The sequence below is a fragment of the Conger conger genome, chromosome 18 (genome assembly GCF_963514075.1).
Source record: "Conger conger chromosome 18, fConCon1.1, whole genome shotgun sequence".
NCBI lineage: Eukaryota > Metazoa > Chordata > Actinopteri > Anguilliformes > Congridae > Conger > Conger conger.
Genome location: NC_083777.1, coordinates 26497691 through 26519665, shown reverse-complemented (window position 1 = coordinate 26519665; position 21975 = coordinate 26497691). Strand labels below are relative to the sequence as shown.

The 21975-nt window shown below is 47.8% G+C and overlaps 3 protein-coding genes across 3 annotated transcripts in view; 1 reads left to right on the top strand and 2 right to left on the bottom strand.

Annotated features, from left to right (window-relative positions):
• Positions 1 to 702: 702 nt before the first annotated feature.
• cript (cysteine-rich PDZ-binding protein) lies at positions 703 to 3775 on the bottom strand. Its single transcript, XM_061228211.1, has 5 exons — positions 3653 to 3775; positions 3202 to 3267; positions 2644 to 2698; positions 2407 to 2510; positions 703 to 1965 (listed from the first exon to the last, which is right to left on the bottom strand). The coding sequence occupies exons 1-5, from the start codon at positions 3666 to 3668 to the stop codon at positions 1901 to 1903; spliced, it is 306 nt and encodes a 101-aa protein (XP_061084195.1). The 5' UTR covers positions 3669 to 3775; the 3' UTR covers positions 703 to 1900.
• Positions 3776 to 4087: 312 nt separating this feature from the next.
• Positions 4088 to 12988, top strand: pigf (phosphatidylinositol glycan anchor biosynthesis, class F). Its single transcript, XM_061227558.1, has 6 exons — positions 4088 to 4466; positions 4864 to 5125; positions 5673 to 5764; positions 6140 to 6256; positions 8252 to 8360; positions 12487 to 12988. Exons 2-6 carry the CDS (start codon positions 4892 to 4894, stop codon positions 12598 to 12600), a joined length of 666 nt encoding a protein of 221 aa, XP_061083542.1. The 5' UTR covers positions 4088 to 4466; positions 4864 to 4891; the 3' UTR covers positions 12601 to 12988.
• A 240-nt stretch (positions 12989 to 13228) lies between these two features.
• Positions 13229 to 21975, bottom strand: part of rhoq (ras homolog family member Q) — a 28703-nt gene continuing 19956 nt past the window's right edge. The window contains exons 3-5 of the mRNA XM_061227559.1: positions 16833 to 16997; positions 14166 to 14261; positions 13229 to 13413 (exon numbers count right to left, since the gene is read on the bottom strand). Of these exons, the coding sequence (XP_061083543.1) occupies positions 13258 to 13413; positions 14166 to 14261; positions 16833 to 16997 (417 nt within the window). The 3' untranslated portion in view covers positions 13229 to 13257. The remainder of the gene's footprint in view (positions 13414 to 14165; positions 14262 to 16832; positions 16998 to 21975) is intronic.

Here is a 21975-nt window from a genome sequence, read left to right as displayed (position 1 = left end):
AATAATCGTTCAATAGCCTACGGCTTAAAGACTACCTTGTTGTAGTCTTAAGAGCTACTTAAGAGCTACTTAAGACTACAACAAGGCAGAAATGTTTGCACAACATTACACTTTGCACCCGTTCACATTGCAAGGATTATGGTCAATAATTGCTGGCATATGCAAACTGAAACTGCAACATTTGTGCTTACATTTAAGATATAAAAATTCAAATAAATCTATCAACAGTGCTCATTTATTACCAAATTAATAAAACGTAATTTCAACATGTAGCAATTCTGGGGAAATGGGAAATAAGGAACATATAGAACTAGAAGTACTACAAAGACTTGTTTTCCCAAACAAATGTCCCCTGTTCTACTAAAACAGTGCATATTACTGTACATCAACTAAACTAATTGATGATTAATGTTATACACGATTTTTAGAAATACAAATCAATTAGCGATGCTTAATAATTCACAAAAAATGAATGTCAAATACAGCTAAAAGAAAATATAAAAAATAATAATAATAAATAAATAAGACTATGAAAAACTCTATATATTCTGAAAATGCTGTGTTTAAGACCACCAGCAGGTACTCCACTACTTTGGGAGAAAAATATATATCAGCCTAATGATGTCAGTCAAATGGCTTTAATAGTAGGATTATGTGTGCAATCCACAAGAAGCGAGACATTAAAAGACGACGTACAAACCGTTACATCATTTAATTTAATTTCAGATTTACATCGAATAGGATCAACATAATTTGCTATATTCACATTGAAATAAGTTGTAAAAGTAAAAAAAAGCTTCAACACTGCCTAAAAAAATGTGATCTTGAAAGGCAAAGCCCAGCCAGCCTGTACTCTCCATCGTGCAGTAGACATGCAAGGCTGAAATATCTAACGTGCCCTCAGATCCAAAGTGAATAATTACATCTTTTCAGAGACTGATATCCCTGATATTTGTAAAAGTATAACTAAAATAATATTGCTTCACGAGTAACTTTTGGCTTTTAAATATTTACCTGGGGGCTCAGACTGCCTTAAACAGAATCCTATACAGATACAAGAGGGAGGACATGGTTTTGCTTCAGGGTTGAACTGACATTTAAATGTCAAACCGCCATCTTTAAAAAGGTAAGGTAGAGTAAATGACCGTTTTTCCTTAAAATTCTGGAAGCTTTTAAGCTGAATTTGCATCTAGTCATGTTCGCTAACTACATATCTGGAGAGACATGGGAAGATCTTAATGAATCTTAATGAAATTAAGAACACAGCGGGAATTGATCGACTGCACATTTCATAACCAGCCAGGACAGAATAGCCTATATCCTAAAGCCACAACAAATAGGCATTAAAACACAAAGGATAGATGTTTAAAAGAGCGGCACTCCTTTGCAAAGCCTACCGATAAATGTACACGCCTAAAAGAGCAAGAAAATTCTGCATAGTCAAACTAAAATGGCCATTTATTGTCTCTATAACATTTGCGTATATATTTTATGATCACAGTCCGTCAGTTAAAGCCTACGTATTGCTTTGAAAGATAAAATGACAACCATTTATGAAGAGATGGCTCTCGTCTAGAATCTAGAATATCACTGGCACACTTACAAGTACTGAAAATATCAAACTTTTTCTTTCAGTTGTTACAGCGGGAAATAGCTAACCTTTAGGAAAGCAGTCCGTGAGTAGCAGGCTCTAGTGTGGTGGTGTGTGTCGGCTTCTGAGAGACTGAACATCAGAGGGCTTTTAGGAGATTCACCCAGTCATGTACACAGTGCGCACACACACACAGCTGTGTCACACACACAGCCCACAGTGGAACTTGCACAAGAAGATGGAAGTGGGGACCACCTCCAAAATACACCCCCCGTCCTGAGGGGGGTGACGATGGCAATCAGTATGCAATCACACAGAGGTCTGCTTGTAGTTTTTGGTGTCCAGAACCTTCTTTCCACACATCGCACAGATACCTGCCCAAACATATCCTCTTAGTTAGAACCAGATGTTTAAAGGAAACATTCCCCTGTAATCTTGCCCAAAAAATTGAGATTTTTTTTCTGAATCATAGATCATACTCTACTATTGTTCCCATGAACAAGACATTTACCCTTTTCATGAGGAAATATCGGATTTACACAAATTACAAGACTATAAACTTCAAGCAATTATGATATCCTTCATGAGGCCACCTGCTAGGCTAATTATATGATGAAACATAAACACTGTTAAACATGTGGGGATGACCCAGTAGTATTAAGTACATGAACTGTAAAGGTATTCTGCAGTAAAAAGTTTGCGCAATAGATAGTTGGGACAATCTATAGCTGTAGCTTCACTGTGTCAACTGGAAATTATAACGCAATGCCATACAGGAATACAGTGAAGAATAGCGCAGATGTGCTACTACTGACCTTTCTTGTATGCGCAACCCTGGCAATAGTTTGACCCCGACTGGTGGACAGAACTCTTGCAGATCCGGCAGATGGCGAAACGAGACTTTCCGTATGGGTCAAACCTGTCACAATCAGAATTGGATCATCTCAGTGAGAAGCTCAGAAACATGGAAAAACAGAGGCAGGAAAACAGCAAAGATTTTAAACTAAACTTAAATGGTTTTTGGGTTGGTTTTTTTTTTTACGGTAACGTACCTTGCTTTCTTAGATGTGAGAGCCTTATTTTCATTCAGCTTGCGCCCACCACTCTCTGAAAAAGACAAAGCACAAGATCAGATATTCGGCTACGTGTTGTTTTCGGACAACGGCTTGGGAAGTTGGACATAAGAATTACCGTGCTTTAATATCAAATGCAGCATCGCTAAATCACCTTACATGTTTCGCGGCGCCAATCTTTCGATCCAACAAACGCGCAGAAAGCATCATCCCCTAATACATTAAAGTTTGGCTTCCTTGGCAGACAGAATAAACATGTATACGTTCTAACCCTGCCATTGGCCGCGTTTGTGTGTACATTGAACCCAAGCTGACTGTCAACAGATCTCCCCATGCGGGGTTTGATTCCCAGCCATTGAACCTCCATATAATGTAGCGTCATAGCACCTCTATCTGTAATTCTCTCTGTCACCCCCTGTCTGAAAGAAACCAAACGAAAACAGTTGTGTAGACTTTACACAAGTACTGCTTGCCAGACAGGGCAGTCTGGATTCTGGGTTATCAAGGTACAAATTAATGACAGAGTATCTCTAATACCTGTGGTATTCCTTGCTCCATCCTTCCAGGTGTCGGGGGTAATAACTCTACCAAGCTTCTTCTCACCTGTTCAAAACAAATATACAATAAGAAATAAATACAAAAAGCGTTTACCTAACAATGACGGCGTCTTTTGGCGATCACGTACGACAAATTCACTAGATATTAAATCGCGAGCTGAAAATGCTCGTTTTCCGTTTCAGCAACGGTCAGAAACGTAAACAACTTCATTCTAAACTGCGATGTAACAGCCGTGTAAGCCAAGGCCAGCATTACTACCATGGCCCATTAACGGATGGCGGACTTGCTAACGTTGGCTAGCTAGTTAAACAAATGTCCCCCAAGCTAGTCGTCCAAATAATGTAAACAAGCGAAGGTAAGTATTATAGAAAACACACATTTGCTTCTGAGCTGGCAGCTAATGACACAATGAAGAATGCCCAATACTTACATTTTTCACAAACCATGATTTTTAACTTCGGGAAAATACGTCAAACAACTGCTATGGTCTCAAAATACAGACACTAATCAGCTGATACAATCGAACTTCCTGTACTCTTGTTGAGAATTTCCGTTTCCGGTGGTAGTCGGGACTGATGGTAGGCGGGATCTTCACAGTTATTAAACCAACCAGAGATATTCGGACCAGTTTGCCCTTATTATCACGATGTTTACTCGTAAAAACATGCATTGGCATATCATACATGTGATACAATCCTCGATTTGCAAAAAAAAAACCCCTCTGAAATCGCAGACTGTTCCTGTGCTAACGCTACACTGTTCTGAAGTTAATTTGAATGAATGTTCTCTCCACCAATTACACTTGTCGACTGCCATAAGTGACAGCCCCCTTCCACTTCTGTGCCATAATCTATTGGGTGGCTGTGCTCACCCTGACCTTGCTCGCCATGCAAACTATGCGGATTTAAATGAATGGCCACAAATGACATAGGACCACAGAATACTATAGGACACTTCTTAGTATTTATTTTATATAGCTACTTAGATAGCTTAGGCGTAGACTGTGGCTATGTATTACAGTAGTTAGTTGCCGAACACCTTTACAAATGAAATGGATCGCGCTGTGATTACTGAAAGGCTAAAGTGGCGAATGCTCGTAGTTTTCTGATTGTCTCTGTGATCTTACCTGTCAGGGAGAAATTGGGAGTAGCTTGCAAGTTCAGTTCAGTTGGAAGCAAGCTAACTTAAACTAACGTTACAAGTAGCTAGCTAAGTAGCTAGTCGGCGGTGCAATTAAGATACGGGTAAGTCGACTTATTATTGAGATGTTGGAATACACACGGAAACCGAGAATTTAGGCCTAACGACGTTGCAAGTTATTGGTAACAAATTGTTGTTAGCGTCATGAGTTGGAATATCTATTTCGATCTAAGTTTGCAGGATGTAGTTCATTTTAGACCAACGTTACCTAGATTAATTGGTAATGAAATGATAGCTTACGTGACATACATGAACGGTAACGTGAGCAATGGTTGGGAAATGAGGACAATGCTAGTTACATGGCTAGGCTAACTAAAGTTAGCTAGTGAGATGTCGCAAGTGGGAATTTTCTATTGGCTATGCTGCAGTAGAAATTGCATGTGAAGTTACAAACATTGGTCAGTATACAAGAATACAACAATTTTTAACTTGCCTTAACAGGACGAAAACAGGACCATTCATCGACATCATGAGGGACGTCGAGATTAACATTAAGGGCATGGTGTCCGCCCATACCATCATAGCTTTCTCCATCTTCATAGCGACGCTAATGCCGCATTTCTTCGTGGAGAATTACTCTGTGTACGGGACCCATTTGGCCTGGTTGTATTCCGTGTCTGGATCTGTGGCTGTCGTTAACATCACCATCTTCTGGTTGCTTGGCATCAGTCCGCCCACCAAGAAACACACGTTGAGTTACAAGGTGGGATTGCAATACACGACGAAAAGGGCGATTCAGCATATCAGCTGATACGATCCGGAGGCATTATAAACACCGGTTACTTTTTTTTGCTGCCTTCTTGTAATCAGATGGAGGAAACCCCCAATTTAATCATTCCCAGTGTCAGTACTGGCGCACAAAATTATAACAAGATTGGCTGCTGCTGTAATTTATGAAGGATTGAATATTACCTCTGTTTCACGTTGCTTGGTAACAGTAGGGGGTTTCTGTTTTGTTTTTTTTTTGCTATCAGAATCGCATTGGACACTTGCATTTGCAGCAACATTAACTAATTCTGTACTGGAGAATTTGCGTTTTCTATGGCAATCTTTCACTTCATGGTTGTCGCAATCTATTGTCCCAGGCAAAATTATTGGCAGCCATTGTATCCCCTTAAAAACTGAATAATAAAACTGTGGTAAGCACAGTAGTAATTTGGCTGTCTTCACTTCAGTATTGTGAAATACACTGCAGCAGACATGATTGGTATGGTTGTATTGCTCTAATAACCTACTCCTCTGTACTGTAGGTGTCCAGATTGGTCAAATCCTGTCTGCACTTCGTGGCGTCCTGCTTGTTTTTCCATCTTGTGCTGGTTCTTTACGGTGCAACCCTGTTGGAGTAAGTACTGTCGTAGTTTGTGAGTGTGTGTATTTACCTTATTTTCTATGCTTTTACACTAAAGCGATAGACAACAGGCTAAAAGAAAATCCCCCCAGTTGTTGGAATGACACTTCCAACTGTATATCACGGATTCCCCTTCTGTGTCTCTCTTGGCTCAGGGATCCCTGATTCTACAGTAAAATGCCGGCTCTTTAATCCCCATTCCCAGCCGACTGCCGTGGTTCAGCCTCCCAGGAAGGCGCCAACCTGGCGGCCGTAGGGTTGGAGAAGAACACCCGGCCGAGAAGTGAAACGGGCCACCATTTTAGGTTGTGTTTTTCCTGAACCGCGGTTAAATGGATGGATTGATACCGTGTGTGCGGTCTGTTCCAGGGCAGCGCTGGAGACCTTCTCCCTGGCGGTGCTGCTGTCCTGCTTCACCACGCTCCGGTGTCTGTGCGCCCTGGGCCCCAACGTGCAGGCCTGGATCCGGGTCTTCAGCCGCGACGGGTGGGTCCGGTCCTCCCACATCCAGCCGTTTTTCTTTTCATTCGTTTTCAGTGTTACACAAGTTCTCTCCCCACTGCACCCATTTGACGCCTTAGTTCTCGTCACCTCTCTCTCTCTCTCTCTCTCCCCACTGGGGTTTTAGGCCTGGTTTCTGCCCAGTTTTTCCTTCCGTTTCTCTGTATAGCGTTTCTGTGACCGTTCTCTAAAGAGTAAAGAGGGATATACAGAGTAAATTCAATTGAACCTCTCCCTCCGAAGTGATTGGCGAGCACTCGGTAGGTGCACACTGTGTCTAGGTAAACCCCCTCCATTCCTTTTGAAATGCTGAAATTCAAAGTTATAATATGCATAACATATGTCCGGATAATTGTAACGTGCTGACAATTGATACTGATTGTGCAGTGCTTAGCACCTTCGCAAAGGATCCTCTCTGTGTGAAGTTTGCATGTTCTCCCCATGTTCACATTGATTTCCAATGGGGCCGGATGTCTCCCACAGTCGCAGCCTCCAAAGCTCACTTGAAAAGGGGATGCCAATCTCATTGTGACTACTCTAGTTGAGTAAATACACATGTAGATGTTCCATGTTATTTAAGAGTAATTCTGAAATTCTCTAAACATATTACCCTTTTACCTGAATACAAGTGCAATTTTGACATTATATTACCCTTTGAAGAATTTAAATTGTTCCTCATAATAGTGGCCTCTTGTCATTTAGAAAACCGTCACTAGAGGGCGCGAGAGCACTAGAGATTGGATCGCTCTGCGCTTCAAGTGGTTCTTTTCATGAAGAGCCATTCAACTATAGAGGCAACTGTGTGGCTGTTTCAATCATTTACTGAGGCGATAATTCAAAAGTGTACGTTTTTCTTTATCAAGTGGCTCACATTTGAAATTAAGATGGAAAGGAATGTGTTGGTTCTTGAACACGCGTGCTATCGGTTTTGAGAAAGCAGATTCTCAGAAGCGAAGTAAACGCCCGTTTTGCGTTCACTTCACAGGAAGGGGGAAATAACTGCTGGGAAGCCATGCGGAGTCAGAAATGGAGAACTGCTCCTGGAAACTCTTGGCTAAGGGAGACAGTCTTTCACTCGTTCGACCACAGTCCTTCCTTTTAATGGGTGTTTTCAGATTATATTTTTTTTAAGCCTTGGTTGGCTTGGTTGGCTTGCTTCCCCCTTCAGCTCTCGTCAGACACGATAGTGCCCTGACGAGATTATTCAGCGGGTTTTGGGCGATGGGAAGTGTAATCTAAATTTCCTTTGCTGCTGAAGGAGGGGAGAGATATTGTCTTTGTTGCCATGACAACGTCAGCAGCAAGTTCCGCTGCTGGTTGCGAAAGGACGTGTCGAGTTGAAGCCGGTGTTACGAGCTAGCGCAGTGTGCGGCAGGGAAAACCCTACCACCCTCCTTTTGAGGGGTCCCAGCATCCCCCCCCCCCCCTCCAACCCCAACCCCAGATCGAGCAATGTAGCTTTTAGTCTGCAATCTGCTCAAGTAAAAGTGATTCTATTGCACTCTAAGATATAGACAGGCAAGGACCGATATGACTCAGAGGACTGTTGGGGACACACGCACGCAGACACAGACGCAGACACAGACACAGACAGTGCGTAACAGATCGCCTGTGGCACCCACACTTTCTCAGTCTCTCCTGATGTCTTTCACACACACAGCAATGCAGTCTCTCTCTCGCTCACTCTTGCACACTCGCAGAAAGGTATACAATAACCGAACAGTGTAGCCAGACTCTCATTCTTACCACCCATGTGTGCGGCGAAGGCTTTTCTTCCAGAGACCCTTATACATTCCTCAGCCTGTTTGCACAGCTGTTTTGTCTTTCTGTGGTAGCAGGGCGGGGAGTGTACCTCGCTCACGGTCCGACGTGCAGCCGGCCTTCGGCAGTGGAAACTCTGCGTGGGCTCTATAGTCGCAGTGACGTGTTTGGCTTTGTGCGGTGTCCTGTGCGGTAATCGAGCGCTTTGTGTGGTTTCAGGGCGATGTCAATCTGGGATACCTGTCTCCAGATAACGACGGCCGGCACGCTGATCGGAACCTGGCTGGGAGCATTTCCCATCCCGCTGGACTGGGACAGACCCTGGCAGGTTAGCTCCGAGACTCAGACACTCTCGCTCTTTCTCTTCTCCTCCCCCCCCCCCCCCCTCCTCCCGTCTGTCTCTGTGTGCTCTTCAGTACTTTATTGACCCGATGCACAATGGGTATTGCCAAAGCATAAACAACAAGGAAAGCGAAAGGAGTGCAAAACAGGAAGTCACTTAGTCGATCCTGAATTCAAAAGTAATGACGGTATTTGTAGTATTGCTGGTTATCCACTTGTAATGCGTAGGTCCCATCCGCCCCATATCTCCCTTAACAGACGGATGTGACCTGCGCGTTACATCTCCCTTAGCAGACGGATGCAACGGCAGCATTGTATTTGATCCTATGACCGTTTATCAGGACACATGACTGTTGAAATGCATTGTGATTCCTGGGCTTTTCTATGGGTTTTCTACAGGGCGCCTTAGTCCATAATGAGTTAAACTGTTGGTAAGGTCTTTGGTGGTCACAAACACACACACACACACAGTCAAGCCTTTGTCTGTAAAATCCACATCTGCATTGGAGCTGCTGACCTTGGATCCCAGTTGGAGGTGGGGGGCGCCTCTGTGTGTGTTCTGCTGGGGGGACAGTGACACGACAGATGGGCTTTGGGGGAGTGCAGTCTGTGGAGGGATTTGGGGCGAGTGCAGTCTGTGGAGGAATTTGGGGGAGTGCAGTCTGTGGAGGGATTTAGGGGAGTGCAGTCTGTGGAGGGATTTGGGGGAGTGCAGTCTGTGGAGGGATTTGGGGGAGTGCAGTCTGTGGAGGGATTTGGGGGAGTGCAGTCTGTGGAGGGCTTTGGGGGAGTGCAGTCTGTGGAGGGCTTTTCGGTTGCTACACAAGCTGCTTTGGAGTTACATTAAGTGTAATGTACTTCTTTAGACCACAAACCCCTGAATTGCCCCATTCCTGCCATTGTCAGGCCAGCTGGTCGTCCGAAAATGACGTAAATACACAAAGTATCCTTCATAATGCACACAAAACCTCAGTGAGCTGTCACTTTAAACCCACTTTCTAGATTTATTGCCAGGTGGGGTGAGAAACTGGCGATTCCATTCGCTCCTTCTGCTGGTGTCGGCGAATCGGAGACTCCCATCTCCGCGTGAAACCGCGTACCGGAGCGGCGGGGCCATGTTCCCGCGCGCGACGCTTCAGGTTCCGAGCGGGAATCCTACACAGCGGAAACATGTGTGACAGTCAGGCGGGGGGTCTGCTTTAGATCAGAGGAGAGCCCCAGAACAGTCTCCCCTGTGTGGGAAGAACAGAGCAGCCTCTCCCTCGCCCTCTCTCCTCTGACTTCTCCTCGTCTTCGTTCCTTTCCCCGTTAATTTCCACAACCCCCTCCCCTCTGCACCACCAATATAAATAACTGCTCGCCCGCATTCGTTCCCGCATGCAATCACATCCATCATCCAAGTTCTTCAGACGATCTCTCCCACGGTTCAGAATTTACGCTCAACTGCCGAACCGACAGAAAACGGTCCAATCCGTCTGGTTTTTTAAAGAACGTACAGAACGAGGACGGGCAGGGAGGTTTGATGTGCGTTCCAGAGTTTAAATCTCGAGATTCTGAACAAAGCGGACTTTCCGTTCGGCGCGTATAAATCAAGCCGCGCGCGCTAGGCCGCGCCAGCTGAACGGCGGTAACGCTGATGAATCACGCCTGCGATAAAAGTGTCCTAATGAAAGGCGGAGCGATCGTCACCCCGTCTGGAAACGGGCGCCTCTTTTTAACGGAGAGGGCCTCGTTACGGGGGCCTTCGGTTCAGTCGTGAAGTCTGGAGGCTACGTCTCCATTTCAGCCGACTGCTCACGAAGACGTGATAATAGACCCGTTATTAATATTTGATGAGATCCGTTCAGTTCCGCGCTTAAAAATAATCCACGCTTCCCTTTGTGATTTTGAGTGGGTGTTTTCATTAGAGGTTGTTGCCCTTGTGCACTCTCTCCCCCGTGCTCCAGGTTTTAAAATGTGTACGAGTGAACGAGATGGGGCACGCACCGCTAAATCTGCATTTTAAACCTCTTGATTTTGGATTTCACCCGACGCCTTTCTTTGCGAGCCAATTCGGTTTCCGAATGGCACTGCAGCATAGCGTTCATTTCACTTGAACTGAAAGCACCGCGGCACTTTGGTGGGGCACTGGGCCACTGTTTAGCATTGGCCCAGAGCCAGCTGCCAGCGCTGCGATTGGACACTGGCCAAGGTGCAGTGTTGGTGTGCTGCCACTGTGGCCACCGATTGGCTAGTTTGCAAGCTGTGGTCGGTCCTGGGCCGTTGTGCAAGACTTTAAATTCCAAGCGTTTGGGTAATATCTCTACCAGGCTCCAGCCCTTAGGATGGTTAAGTGGAGAAGATGGCTGAGGTTGCGGGTCAGGTGTAAATAAGGAGTGATATACAAGTCTAGTATCTTGGAATGGTGCGCACAGGTCTACAGAATACAGTTCAGAAGGATGATGCGTTTTGCTTCACGGGAGAGCAGGTTCCAACGATGGGGAGGGGGCACTTACTGATGCTCTGGTCCAGTATGATGTCACCGTGGCTGGGTGGGCTCAACCTGCCTCCTCTCCTCCCGGGAACACCGAGGTCTGAGACGGTGAGCCGGTCAAGCGCTGAGTCATCAATGTAACCGACTCACCGTATAATACGCACACAGGGGAGAGTGGAAACGTCAATAAGAGCTGTTGCTTTTCTCATCACATGCAACATGCAGATGCCCGAACGAACGGGCCAATCGAGCCAAGAGCTGGCCCTGTGTGAGGAGAAAGCGGTGTGCCCTTTTTGCGATGATTCACCGCGGCAGGACTGGAGGCAGGTGTGGTCTCCCGTTGCGATGATGTCACCCAGACTTTATGGCTTTGGGGGAGTGCAGAAAGCACACCGTGTTCCCTGCAGGAAGTTGTGATGTGCGTGCATGCGCAGGACGGAGAATATTAGTCTTCACTGATATGCCAGCTTCTCCGTGTGACACTCTGCTGAGAGACGGAGAGGGGGAGAGGATGGACAGAGAGAGAGGGAAAGGGACAGAAAGGAGGGAAGGAGGGAGAGATGGCAGGCAGAGCAGTGAAAAGTAGAGGGGTGATCTTGCAGTCCAGACCATGGTCATAGATCAGATGTGTGTGTGTGTGTGTGTGTGTGTGTGTGTCCAGATAGTCTCATCTCTGCCACACAGCTGCTAGCTCCTCCTGCCTCTAACCAATTACCTCCACACATACACACACGCACATACACACTCACCTACCTCTAAACAGGAAGTCAATATCAACGACATCGCCTGGCTTCAGGGTAAATCCTTGTCTCGAATACGAATGACTTAAAATATAAGACTGCCTCCTCCTTAAGGATCTCCTTAACTACAGCACAGCGATGAGTGAACCCGATAATCCCTCTTTTCAGGTTGTCAGGAAATGGTGAGAGAAATCGTGAAGAGGCTCAGACAGGTTCTTAAAACGATATACACCTTTATTTGGATCGTATGCTTCCTAGGAAAAAAAACAAAACAAAAAAAAACAAAGATAAGAAAAAAAAAAAATCACTGATATTTTTGCTGTGAAACCAAATCCACTCCAACAATAGCATGTACTGTGCGACAAGGCCCACTTAGAAAAAGAAAAGGAAAACAGTCTCACTGCACTGTGCATTCATGGTAAAATAAAGCAGGCCGTGACCCAGAGGATTGTGGGTACTCCCCACTCAGCGCAGTGTGAGGATGAGGTCCGGTCCGGTCCGGTCCGGTCCGGTCCAGTCCTCGGGGGTCCGGGTCAGGCCCCGGGCCTGCTGGCCAGGCTGCAGTACTGTCACAGAACCACAGGGAGCGCCGCCCGGCGCAACAGGCAAGGCCTCCAACACGTAAAAAAAAGAAGAGAGCGAGAAAAATCCCAGGCTCGTACTGAAAAAGATGCAGAGATGGAACAATCTCGTCCTGTTGTTCAGGTGATTGACACATCTAGTGATGCTGCTGGCAGAGTACAGGCAGTGGAGCCTGACTGGAGCAGGTGGGAGTGGGCAGGGCTGTTTGTTGTAACGTTACCCCCCCTGTCTCTCGGGGGTAACTTGTGCTTGCCTGTCCGGCCGTTTTTGGGGGAAGCTAATGGCATTCCTTCTGTTCCGTGCCCCTTTGTTCTAAGGCGTGGCCCATTTCCTGCTCCTTGGGGGCCACCTTCGGGTTCCTGATGGGCCTCCTCGTGGCCCCTGGCTGGATCTACTGGCACCGCAAGCAGCTGACCTACAAGTGCAAGTAGACGGGGGCGAGGCGGGCGGAGACGGGGGCCCCGCGGCCCCAGAAGCGACGGGACGTTCCACTGTGACTCAGCATACCGAAGAGGGCTTTGAAAATCAAAGCCAAAATTCCATTATGCAAAAGAAAACGGCTAAAAAGAACATATATTTTTGGTCTATATTTAAGAGAAGCAGAACTGCAGTTTTTTTTTGTACATATTTATACTGCTGTGTAAATCAGGAAGTTGATGGGGAATCTTTCAGCAGAGTTGTTCACAGGGCTGCTGAGTGTGTTACTATTTCTTCTTTGTTTTAAGGTGTTGGGACAAGGATAATGGGGGACGTGTTAATAAAAAATAGTATTATAAATGTTGTTTCTGAGGAAAATAAAAGTCTTCGGTACGGTGTTGAGCTTGTGCTGCTTTGGTTATTTGGTTTCCTGTTCCCCCGTAAAGCTGAAGTTCCCGGTGGGTCGCCGGGCTGGGGTGAGTCTGAGACGCCCGGGTGCCTCCAGAACGTTCCACGCGGACAAACTGCAGATTTGGCCACTTCCTCCTCCCCTCACAGTCTGCTCTCTCTGTCCGGGTTTTGTGGTTGTGTTTTTCATCTCCCTCCCTCCCTCCCTCCTTCCCTCCCTCTCCCTCTCCCTCTCCCTCTCCGTTGCTCTCCCTCTCCGTCTCTCACGTGATGAGGCAGCAGTTGATGCAGCGTGAGCCCAGCCGTCTCTTCAGCGCGCTCTTCTTCGGCGTGAGGATGGCGATGATGGCCTCGTCGAACACCGTCTTCAGCCCCTTCTGCGTCAGGGCCGAGCACTCCACGTAGCAGCAGGCACCGATCTGCGGGGGGGGGGGGGGGGGGGAGAGAGGGAACGGGGCGTCAGTACGCACGCATCAACATCCAGTACCATAGAAGAAGTGGCGTCGAAGCAGGAGGCCTGGGAGGACCACGCAGGCGTGACTTCCTGTGCACGGCTGCCCCTCCCGCCCCGTCGCCAGGGGAAACGGCGTTAACTGCCGATCGGTTTGCTCAATAATGTCGTCTGTTGTTAAGTGCGCACCACACCCACGTCAACCAAGCTTTACAGCCGTCTTAGGACCGAGCGGTGAACAATGTGCCTCTTAGCCCTTTCAGCTCCAAACCCCCAAATATGAAGTGGTTCTACCCAAATCCCCAGGGGTTTTTGGCTTCGGTTGAGAAAGTTGAGAATTTAGAAGGGTTTTAATAGGGGCTCAAAACAGCAGGATGGCAGCCATTTTGATCAGTTGAAAATGTATAAGGTCGATGGCACTCTTGGGACTGAAGGGGTTAGAGTGACGATCAGCTCCACACGCACACATGACTACAGAAGGCAGAAAAGTAGACGTGGATATTGCTAATACAAACAAACTATGTGCCATGGAACCAAATTCATGTTTGAAATGGGAGTCTCTCATTAGAAAATGAGGCAAGAGAGCTTTAAGCTTTGGTCTGTGGTGGCGTGGGGTGCACTAATACTGTAGTTATTACTGTCAATCTCCCCATACCTCTATTGGACAGTAAAGTATAAATATTTTTTTTTTAAACGCCCAAACTGCCCGGCAGGTCCTACCTCCTTGGCCAGCTTCTGCCCCTGCTCTGTAGTGATGGGTTTCTCCTTCATGTCGTTCAGCTTGGCGATAGTTTTTGGGTCATCTCGAAGGTCGATCTGGAACAGAAACGCGGTCAGTTGAACCGGGTCTGCAGAACAGGACACCCCGCGTCAGTCCTTGTGCAGTTGGGGGCGTCGGCCTGCATGTCTAGCCCAGCTTGTCCCCTCTGGCCTGCCTACCCGCTTTGTACCTGTGAGCAGAGCTTTTCTGCCACCACCCTCAAGAGAGAGATCATTTGTGCTCATTTTGTTACCAAACCCCCCCCCGCCCACACCCCATTCTCCTCACTGGGTCAAAGTTCAACTTCAATACACACACCCTCCCCTCGCCCTCCCCCTCAATTCCCCCCGATCACATAACACTCGCCCACTGATGGTTTGTTTTTAGAGCGATGGGTTCCAGGAATGGAAATCTACACTGGACCCCCCCCCCCCCCCCCACACACACACACACACACACACACACACACACGCACACACACCGCACACACACCGCACACACACCACACACACACGCGCGTTTACAGTGCAAGCAGCCGATGGATCTCGCCAGTCTCTGCCTGGCCTCCCTCCTGAAAAAACACAACCTCTGGATCACATTAACATTCCCCTTCCTGATGTTTCAGCTGGGTCTGTGCTGGCGGCTGCTGCCGTGCATGTGGTATACCAGCACCCCACAACCCCAACACCCCACAACCCCAAAACCCCAGAACCCCAACACCCCAAAACCCCAGCACACCACAACCCCAGCACCCCAAAACCCCACAACCCCAGCACACCAAAACCCCAGCACCCCAAAACCCCAACACCCCAGCACACCAAAACCCCAGCACACCACAAACCCAGCACCTCAAAACCCCAGCACACCACAACCCCAGCACCCCAAAACCCCAGCACACCACAACCCCAGCACAACAAAACCCCAGCACACCAAAACCCCATCACCCCAGCACACCACAACCCCAGCACCCCACAACCCCAAAACCCCAGCATACCAGAACCCCAGCACCCTAAAACCCCAGCATACCAGAACCCCAGCACACCAGCACCCCTACCTCAAACTGGGCCTCCCCCTGTTATCACAAACACACAGACATACAGTACACACACCCCATAGGTACACTCTCCCATACACACAATCCTTCGCATACAGCCACAGACTTTCTCCTGTGTGCGCGCACACACACACACACGCATCCATACACTCCCATGAGCAAACTCCCCCCTCTCTCAATCTTACACCTGCTTACACACTTTTCCTCTCTTCAGCAAACCCGCACACAGACAAGACACACTCCCACGAGTACATGTGCAGTCCTGCACTCACACACGCATACACACACACACGTACGTGCACACACACACACACACACACACACACACACACACACACACACACACACACACACACACACACACACACACACACACACACACACACACACACACACACACACACACACACCGTGTAAACATTCTCTCTGTCCTTCACACACAATCCCATGGCCCACTGCCACATTTGGGTCATCCGTGGTTTGTGAGAGCTTGAGAGGGCGAGCAGGGTCTAACCTGCTGTGGATCTGTGGGTGCTTAGCCAATCAGAGAAGATTTCAAGATTCAGTTTTGATCTTCAAGTCAGATCTGTACCAACAGCCCACTCATATACAGATACACACACACACACAACCTTTTTATGTCATCTCTAATTCTGTCCCGTGCCAATCGATTACCGCTTCATTAGAATTCACCTCATGACCACCACTGATTAATCTATGGGCCAATAAAACATCAGCAAATGTCCTCTGACACACTGAATTACAAATCACACATACCCACAATCCAGCGCTGCCCCACTCAACTGCCTGCCCTCCCAGCCCCCCTACCATCCTTGTGTTCGACAGCCTCAGAAAACTTAAAATGGCCGCCTCTTAGAACTGTGAACTGTGATGTACAACCCACATCTAAACATCCACCTCTCTGTTCTTCAGGATAAATTAAGAACAATTTGACTCAATTAACGAGTTGTTTAAAAAGTTTTAAGAAGGTATTTAGTAATATATTTGATCCTATTGAAAAGCAGGAAGCTTGACTGATCCACATGCAGTCAGGAGAGACACTTCCTTGAATGGTTACAGATGACACTCAGCTTAAGTTGACTAGCAGGGCACCCATCTGGTCCAGGTATAGTCCTGTTCCTGGTGTAAATATGGCTGCCACGTGTATCCCTTACCCAACCCTGAGACTATCTCTCCCCCAGGGACACTCTGGTTGCATCTGAAATCAAACACTACACACTATACATGTATACAATAATTTGGCGTGGGCTGGGTCATTGGTGGTTGGGTTCGGATGGGCTGGGTCATTGGTGGTTGGGTTTGGACGGGCTGGGTCATTGGTGGTTGGGTTTGGACGGGCTGGGTCTTTGGCGTTTGGGTTTGGATGGGCTGGGTCGTTGGCGGTTGGGTTCGGATGGGCTGGGTCGCTGGCGGTTGGGTTCGGATGGGCTGGGTCGCTGGCGGTTGGGTTCGGACGGGCTGGGTCGTTGGCGGTTGGGTTCGGATGGGCTGGGTCGTTGGCGGTTGGGTTCGGATGGGCTGGGTCGCTGGCGGTTGGGTTCGGGGGGCTCACCTGTGTGCCGATGAGCAGGAAGGGGACGCTGGGGGCGTACTCCTGTAGCTCGGGGACCCACTCCTCCCGCACGTTCAGGAAGCTGGCCGGGTTCACCACGGAGAAGCAGATGAGGAAGACGTCGGTCATGGGGTAGGATAAAGGCCTCAGGCGGTCATAGTCTTCCTGCGCAGTCGGAGAGAGAAGAGGTCCCCATCAGCCAACCACCATACTACTAAAATAGCTCCAAAAGTGACAGAGTTGATTAGATTAAGCAGGACAATCCCCCCCCCCCCCAGAAGCAATGCAGGGTTAAGGGCCTTGCTCAAGGGCCCAACCGCTGTGCGGATCTTATTGTGACTTGAGCCACCGACCTTCCGGATCCCAGTCATGTACCTTAGCCACTACAGGCTGTCCCCCTCCAACTGTGCATCATTTAGGGGCAGTAATATAGTGGTTAAGGAGGTTGCAGGTTCAACTAGGAAGGCACCAGGTAGATGAAGTGCAGCACATGCCCAGCTGTGTAAAGGAACACTGGAAAATAATCTGAGTTATGCAAGTCACAGTGCATATGCAAGCCAATGGCGCAATAATACGGAGTCTCGGCTGAGATGTGAGCCCTCGAGTCTCAGGTGCAGGCCAGAACTCTGCCCTGCTGTGCTCCCCATGAATGCCTCTTTGTGCAGCAGGAGGAATCGGTGAAAACACAAAGTCTGGAGAAGATTAAAAAACGGCTCGCAGCTGCGGGCCAAAGACTTTGGACAGGGGCTCCATTTACCCCCCTCTCCACAGCCAGCCTCCTCCACTCGCACTTTCCCAATTCTCTTTGATCAGCCAGGGGAGAACATCCACTCAGGTACGTGTTATTTTACAATTATGACTCTTGTTTCAGTCATCATTCTTAAATATCACACAAGGAGCAGGAGGGAGGGATAATGAAAAGGTTAAAGGAAAAGTATTAGAGTCTGGAAATGGAAACTGGCAATAGCTATAATCTCTGTATGTAGAACATTAGTGTAAACTGGCAGTCAGGATGCTATGCTATGCTTTGTCCCTATCTAAATAAACATTTAAATAAAATAAATTCTAAATCAGACTGCAGTGCATAGGCCAAAGCTCTGTATCTGTTTTGCACGGAGAGAAACAGATCAGTGGCAAAACACAAAAGAACCCGAATCACATTCCCATGATGCACTGCTCCTAGAACTCTGCTTGCTGTGCAACTGTGAGCTGTAACAGTTCAAAGAATTTCTGAACACGTGACTAACATACTGCTGCTGCCTTCCTATGAGTATGAGTGTGTGTGTGTGTGTGTGTGTGTGTGTGTGTGTGTGTGTGTGTGTGTGTGTGTGTGTGTGTGTGTATGTGTGTGTGGTTTAATGAGTTGGCTGCAGACAGAGCTAGCTGAATCCAGCACAGATTGAGGACCTGAAGAATGTGTAGCAGCATCGACCAGTCGCATCGATTTTTAATCACTATGAGGCAAGTCTGGCGTGCCCCTCAGAACACCCCTTCCAAATTCTGCCCCTGCCCCTGTGGGGCTCATGAGAGGTTGGAGGCCGTCTCCACTGGTGCTTCTGTTCACAGTCTACCAGTTGAACCTGGCTCATACCCTGAGTTCATCACCTGTCATGGCCCAACCCCAACTGCTCTCTCTCCTGTTTTTAAATAGATCCACTTCAGTCTGCCAGTGTGAGGATCAGTCCCAGGCTTATGCCTGTGCAAGAACACGCCCCCTGTCACTGTAAGGCCCGTCTCACTCTCCACAAACGAGAGGCCATGTGACCTTCACATTTATCAGTGTGAGAGTGTCTGTGTGTGTGTGTGTGTGTGTGTGTGTGTTTCAGCTCCAAGATCACATTAAAGTGGAACAACGCAGAGTGCCAGCTCCCTTCGAACGCACCTCCCCCTGGCAGACAGGGGTAGTAAATGAAGATTTAGTGGGGCAGTCAGCTGCTCTGTAGGACCTGCAGAGAGATTACACCAGCGGAGTGACGGCTGCTTGACTCTGTAATACTGATGGCTGCTGCTGTCAGGGGCTGGCCCCACTCACAGGCAGGCCATGAATAACACAGCAGCAGCTACACCAACCTGGGTACATTCAGCTTTCTGTGTGTGTGTGTGTGTGTGTGTGTGTGTGTCCGTGTGTGTGTTTATGCGGGCATGTGTGTGTCTTTGTGCATGTGTGTCTGTGTGTGCATGTGTGTTCATGCATATGTCTGTGTCTGTGTGTGTGTGTTTATGCGTGCATGTATGTGTGTGTGCGCACATGTGTGTGTGTGTGTGTGTGTGTGTGTTCATGCATGCGTCTGTGTCTGTGCGTGTGTTTATGCATGCACGTGTGTGTGCGTGTGAATCTGTGTGTCTGTGCACATGTTTGTGTGTGTGTGTGTGTGTGTGTGCGTGTGTGTGTGTGTGAATCTGTGTGTCTGTGCACATGTGTGTGTGTGTGTGTGTGTGTGTGTGTTCATGCATGTGTCTGTGTCTGTGCGTGTGTTTATGCATGCACGTGTGTGTGCGTGTGCATCTGTGTGTCTGTGCACATGTTTGTGTGTGTGTGTGTGTGTGTGTGTGTGTGTGTGTGTGTGTGTGTGAGAGATCCATGGCTCTTTTCTGGCTGCAGCTTCAGCAGTGACTGTAGGCAGCAGTTCAGCGTGGAGGTACAGTACAGATCTCCACTCCACAAAACACCACCTACACCCTTAAGACCAATAACATGCAACAAGCCTTTCTGCTACTGAGTGGGAAATAAATAACAAGTCAAGGGGAGAGAGAGGGAGATCACTGACAGCATTTACTCTCTACATTTCTTGCCGATAAAGATTTCTGAATTGGACTGAATTGAAATGACAAGAGGGCATTTTTAACATAAAATGTGATCAGAAAAAAGGCCAGCAAGTGAGCAAGACAGGAAGTACATGTGCGAAACAGAGGAGAGACGGAGAGTCAGAAGGAGGATGTCCTTTCTTTTTTGGCTTTGTTGAGCCCAGCAGCCATTTCAGAGGACATGGAGGGCCTGTTTAAACTATGACCGGCCTGCTGCTTCCCGAAGAGTTCATTAATAATCCATGTCCGCGAGGAGAAGCCAATGGAGCATTAAAGTGCGGAAGGCCGGGGACATAAACCTCGGAACCACGGCCAGCTTTCCCGCGACACAACGACGAGGGTACGACAGCGCGTCAATCAAAGTCAGACCCTGGAGCGGGGAGTCCCAAACTGCAATCTGCAGACCCCCGTGAGGAATCTCAGCCAAAAAAAACTAAACATTTTCACTTTTAACAATATTTACTTCCCATAGGTCAGCATTAATATCCTTTTTGACAGGTAAAGTATATCTTGTCTGGTTTAAACATCCCGGGTAATGCTGCAATCATTGTAATTATGAAATATTTACGGCGTTATAAAAAGTGACACCTTTACAGGTTGAGGACATAATGACAGCGTGATTTAGCCCTTCCCCATTCGCTGGCGCATTGCATAGCCGCTACGCTGCCGCCCGCAGCGGGTGTTGATTAAAGGTGTCAATCAATACCCAATTTATCCTCACGCACACCGCAAATTCATCAGCACACACGGCCACGCTATCCCCACCAGCAGAGCATCTCAGGCCTGGAAATTCAATTATGAAAACACCGCCGCAAAGTGGTTGGACTGAAACCAGCAGAACAGTACAGCGTTACAACTTATTTGCCACTGGATATTTTTTTGAAACACCGTCTTACACGCAGAGTGGTGTGGTTCACGGGATTCAGCGGCTGTGATTCACGAGACAGAGCTGGCGACAGCGTAATTGCTATATGGAAGCGAATAGTTTCACGTTATGCTGACACCTCTGACTGCCTGGACCGGATCCTGCAATGACTCAGTTTGTCATTCCTCAGAAAATTATTTCGGGATGATTAAAAAGAACAGACGGGTGGCAATGTATGCATAAGTTCGAGAGCGGACTTCAAATTCAAATTTCACTAGTAAATGTGCAAACATCGAAAACAATGCCCTTAACCGGTTTGTTAATAATCCAGTAGAGCACAGTCTCTCACAGTCTCTGTACATGTAAATGGTAAAAGGTAAATGGTTGGGATTTATATAGCGCCTTTATCAAATTGCTTCTCATTCACCCATTCACACACACCAACGGCAATTGGCAGCCGTGCAAGGCACCAACCAGTTCCTCAGGAGCAATTGGGGGTTGGGTGTCTTGCTCAGGGACACTTCAACACACCCAGGGCGGGGGATCGAACCAGCAACCCTCCAACTGCCAGACGACCGCTCTTACCTCCTGAGCCAACGTCTCCCCCGTTGTGGCGCCCACATGCCTATGGAACATGGCCTAAAGGAACAGTGGCAAAAACAGTCGACACGCCACTCTGCTGAAGTGAGAGTGTACATCCGACTAAAGCCATGACTGCTGCAGGAACATACCCATAATCCCCGTCTGAGATTGTGTGATTTACTTTTCATGGTTTTCCTCACTTGCGGTGGGCCTCATTTCGATAAGCTCCACACAGCCCACACACACCAGGGTCAGCGCAAGCTGAAATCCTGCATCCGTAAGCACAGAAAATGTGCGCAAAATTTAAAAGAGATCAGATAACGCAGGCGATGGTGTGATAGCGATAAGAAACCAACAGGACTGCTAAACAAACACACAGACACAGACACATGTGCACACACACAGGAAAAAAAACCTTTCAGCTGTGTCTCCCCAACTTCAGCCTCTCTCTCTGCTCCTCTTCACGTCTTAGTCCCCTTCTCTTCAGCGTCTCGCACACCCTCTTTCAATTCCACTACATCACATTGAACCAAACCAATAAACATTGAAGTTATGTCCATCCCGCTAACTGTTCTCATTAACCCTCCCTCCTTCTCAATCTCCTCCTCCTCGATGTTTCTCAATGTCGGCCATGTTGCGCAGAGATCTGCACGTAGGTCTGCGGAGGTCCTCCTAACACGTTCACGCTCCTTTTGATGAGGGGGCAGAGACTGGAGATCGGAGATTCCCGAACAAGATGGCCGCCCCCCACCGCGCCACATAACTCACGGCGTGTAATAATAATTTCAGTGCCATCTTCGGCCCTTTTCGTCTTCCTCCCCTGACAGCAGGTGGGGACCGTAATTGCACGGTGTCTGCTGCCAAATACGGAGATATAATGGAGATTTACCC

What these genes read in the sequence shown, in the direction of transcription:
- pigf (XM_061227558.1), top strand. Translation starts at nt 4,892, where the DNA reads ATGAGGGACGTCGAGATTAACATTAAGGGCATGGTGTCCGCCCATACC. An exon ending in TACGGTGCAACCCTGTTGGA is followed by an intron (nt 5,765 to 6,139) that starts GTAAGTACTGTC and finishes GGTCTGTTCCAG; the next exon opens with GGCAGCGCTGGAGACCTTCT. An exon ending in ACTGGGACAGACCCTGGCAG is followed by an intron (nt 8,361 to 12,486) that starts GTTAGCTCCGAG and finishes CTTTGTTCTAAG; the next exon opens with GCGTGGCCCATTTCCTGCTC.
- cript (XM_061228211.1), bottom strand. An exon ending in TGGAGCAAGGAATACCACAG is followed by an intron (nt 2,699 to 3,201) that starts GTATTAGAGATA and finishes TGTCTTTTTCAG; the next exon opens with AGAGTGGTGGGCGCAAGCTG. An exon ending in CTCACATCTAAGAAAGCAAG is followed by an intron (nt 2,511 to 2,643) that starts GTACGTTACCGT and finishes TGATTGTGACAG; the next exon opens with GTTTGACCCATACGGAAAGT.